Source organism: Limulus polyphemus, unplaced genomic scaffold, assembly GCF_000517525.1.
Source record: "Limulus polyphemus unplaced genomic scaffold, Limulus_polyphemus-2.1.2 Scaffold922, whole genome shotgun sequence".
Classification (NCBI taxonomy): Eukaryota; Metazoa; Arthropoda; class Merostomata; order Xiphosura; family Limulidae; genus Limulus; species Limulus polyphemus.
Genome location: NW_013666532.1, coordinates 1 through 4,113, shown reverse-complemented (window position 1 = coordinate 4,113; position 4,113 = coordinate 1). Strand labels below are relative to the sequence as shown.

Sequence of the window (4,113 nt, the reverse complement as noted above, 5' to 3'; positions counted from 1 at the left end):
CTCTTTTTTGACATATCCAAACTATAGACTCGTAATATAAAACTTGAAGATATGTCTATAATTCTCTTTTTTGACATATCCAAACTATAGACATTGACAACTCGTAATATAAAACTTGAAGATATGTCTATAATTCTCTTTTTTTGACATTTCTTCAGAAACTTCTGTTGGTTATAAACATGTCCAACAGTCATATCCAAACTATAGACATCGACAACTCGTAATATAAAACTTGAAGATATGTCTATAATTCTCTTTTTTTGACATTACTGTTGGACATGTTTATAACCAACAGAAGTTTCTGAAGCACGTGAATTGGAACACTATCTACTTTGTTTTGGCACTCAAAGTCAGTAACTCACAAGGAAATCTTGAAATGTTTTGACAAACATCATTGCTCCAAGCAGTAAGGAAATTTTTTAACCTATTTATAGCTCAGATGGAAAGGCAGTTAAAGTACAGTAACTTTTGGATATTATATTCTAATACACAAGATATTTCGAGTGTTAAAAACATGCTTATTCCAAAGCAACATGAATTATCTTGCAGACAACCAATATATTGTAGTAAAATTAATCTTATTGGAGTACTTCTCAAGTATAAATAGCCTAGATAACACAACAAAACATAAATTTAAAAAGGAAATTAAATACACAAATTCAAAAGATCAGCTTCATCACTTATGGCATCATATGATTATAACTTGAGCAAGTTTTCTCGATGGTTAATTTGCTGTCACATCATTAGATGGGGTTTTAAGTGTATTGTAAAATATTAAAAGTGAGCAGATGTGAAACGTTTAGAAGATTTAGGCTGTGTTAGAATAAATGTAATTGTCTGTTACAACATGAAGTCATTCTAGATAAAAAGATATTCATCATTACATTTTGCATTTTTTCAATATTTTGTTTCAATGTTTTCGCTACAGATAAAAAATATAAAGTTTTACTGAAACAAAAAATTGGCATTCATTTAGGAAATTTTAGAGGTTAAACAAATTAAATATTAAAACTGTACAACAAAGAGAAGTAATATTATTCTTAGCTTGAAAATCACCTTGCACTCAAGACTGGCTCAGTTAATACTTCGTAAATTCTCAGACAAATTTTACTACAAATACTTAATTTAAAAAAAAAAATCTGATTTTTTGTGTACAGCAGACTTGTCATGTTTATTTAAAGCTTTTCGGAAGATACATTCAGAGTTATGGTATGTATAGTTTCATGATTAGGTGGTTGTTATTAAATCATTCAAAATGACCCAGCTAATATACAGGTAGTTAAACTTCAAGTTTCTTGAATTATATTTATCACGTTAATAATAATAATTCACAAAACTGATGTGGCAACTTACACTTAAATCATACACACGATAAGTCTATAATTTATTTACTACAATTTAACAATCAATTAATACAAGTCTAATAATAATACTTATCATTAGGTTTCGGTCAATGCAAAGTTTCTTTGGAATGAAATGAAGAAAATTAAGTAAAACATTTATTTTTAGCAAAAGTATTAACTTATATCTTGGTAATATGAATGGTGAGATATGTACATCGACAAAATAATTTAACACAGTTAATAAATGTATTTAAGTAATCACAAAATATACACCAACAACAAACAAACAAACAAAAGCTTCACAGACTATTTATTTTGTGAAATACTACTAAATTTTTGAATACAAACGATATTATAAATAAATACTGAGCTCACTTATGTCATGCGATTTATGTTAAGTGTGGATCGTTAGAGCATTCCTAACACCTCTTGCCTATACATGGCAAGAGCTAAGTAATTAGTGAAATTTAAGAACAGATTAACCGTCAGGCTTGTCAACTGATTGCATTTAACTTATCAATTATTCTCATACGAGACTTGGATAGTAATAATTGGAATCATTAAGATTGATTGGTTGATTAATTTCATGACGCATTACACTAATTGATTAAGCTGAACAACTCTCAAATAAATAAAGATAATAATGATAAATCATAATGACAAAATTTCAATTACTTGGATATTTGTAAAACCCGAAAAGAGTACTATCACGGGCATGTGAATTTAAACTTTATAAAAGTTGTTTTGGTTTTAATAACAGATTTTCCATAATTCAGCTACTCAGATATCGAAAATAATATTTTACAAATCGGAAAGAAAAAAAACACACTCTTACTTAGTTAAAATTTACCACAAATGCAACAGAATATGCTTGGGTCATTTACACAACCCTTTGTTGCCACAGTGATGAATAAATAATACTGAAAAGAAAAAAATACCATCTGAAATGACAAGTCATGCAGCCTGTTAACCGTTTATATACTAGCAGTGTGTTTCTCATGAATTCTAGGATGTCACAATTGGTCTGGAGAAATCTATAGCCAGTGATTGTCAACATTTTAAGCATAACAAAATGTGACCCGATTTCAATGTAAATGATTCCCTTACGTGAAAGTACATATGACGTTTTATGAAAAATTTGTACGTGATGGAGAAAAATGGATATTTTCAGATTCATCGTACAGGAATTACCGAAGAACATGTAAAAATTTCAAGACAATAAAACCATCGCAAGCCCGTGTAATCAGAAACAATATTTTCAATTAGTCGATAATTCTCAATTAACTGATTATTTTATGTGAAACTACTCAATGTAATTGATTACACAGACTAATCACCAAGCTCTGTGTAACGTAGTAGGAAGGTGATCATTTCAAGTACATGTGTACATCATAGATGCAGTACTGAAACACATTTTTATCTCCTGTGTCGCTATTTGCTAGGATCCTTAGATTACTATGAAGAGCACAAGCTCAGCCCACTGAAACTGATTCGAACACTTGAGTGACCGATATCCGAAAGCATCTACACATGTATCTGTTATTTCATTCATCAATATTAATTTAGCACTAAAAAGTAATAATCTACCACACATTGAACTGACTTATAACTAACCTTTGAACTGGCTACAACTTTCGTTTATTAGATTATTACTATCTAGTGCTACATTACCACACACTGAACTGACTTATAACTAACCTTTGAATAAACGAAAGTTGTAGCCAGTTGTGGTGCATGAGGTTAGAAAGAAGCATCTGCAGGTTGCGATACCCACATCCCCAGCCTCGGTCCCCATAGCTACAGCCGTAATGATCCACCGTGGTGCACAGCCACGTTTGCTGAACCTGAACAGAGGCTGCACTGAATGTCTGAATCTTTTGTATGAGCCCTATTGTGAGAAACAAATTATTTTCTTATTAAATAGCAAACCTAAAAGATAAAATCAAATCCACTTTTAAATTTCATCTCATAAGCCATGCGATGATTGATAATAATTATTTTCAAAGCAATATCTGTGTTTTCCACATATAAAATGACCATTAATAAACCAATCTTACAGACAAGTCGCATTGTACATATATGGTACAGAACAGTAGCATATGTCGGAAACAACCTTAGTTAAAATGTAAATGTTTTCGTAATTTACGTTTTCTTCAAGTTCGGTTTCAGCATAGCAAGTGAATCGAGTAAATAACTTTAAGCTTATTTTACTCCAGTATAGTATTTGTCAGATCTCCTATTTTTGTGGGCTTTACCCATTAACTCTCAAAGAATAACACACCCATAAAACACATTCCATAATGAAAAACTCTTATAGATAAGAAAGGACAGCTAACAGTTTTCTTGTTGTATTATTATAACTATGTTCTTAATGTCTTTTACACCTGCCTAATAAATATTTCAAAGGATTGATTTAATCATTTTATTTATATTTTTATTCTAAAACATTTTTGTTTGGGGAAAGGATACTGGTTACTGTTTTATTTAATGAGTTAATACGGTATTTCTAGGTTTGAAACATTCATCCAAAAACTATACACTTAGGTAATGAACAGTTGTCTACCACCTGTAAACCTCAGTAAACAATTATGTTCTATCAACACCTGTACACCTTAGTAAACAATTATCTTCTATAACACCTGTACACCTTAGTAAACAGTATCTTCTATTAACATCTGTACACCTTAGTAAACAACTATCTTCCATCAACACCTGTAAACCTCAGTAAACAATTATGTTCTATTAACACCTGTACACCTTAGTAAACAGT

At 30.5% G+C, this 4,113-nt stretch overlaps 1 protein-coding gene across 1 annotated transcript in view; it reads right to left on the bottom strand.

Annotated features, from left to right (window-relative positions):
* The window catches only part of LOC106461252 (zinc finger with UFM1-specific peptidase domain protein-like), a 16,650-nt gene extending 13,418 nt beyond the window's left edge, over positions 1-3,232 (bottom strand). Inside the window, exon 1 of the mRNA XM_013921060.2 lies at positions 3,042-3,232. Coding sequence (XP_013776514.2) covers positions 3,042-3,138 — 97 coding nt within the window. The 5' untranslated portion in view covers positions 3,139-3,232. The remainder of the gene's footprint in view (positions 1-3,041) is intronic.
* Between the last annotated feature and the right edge of the window lie 881 nt (positions 3,233-4,113).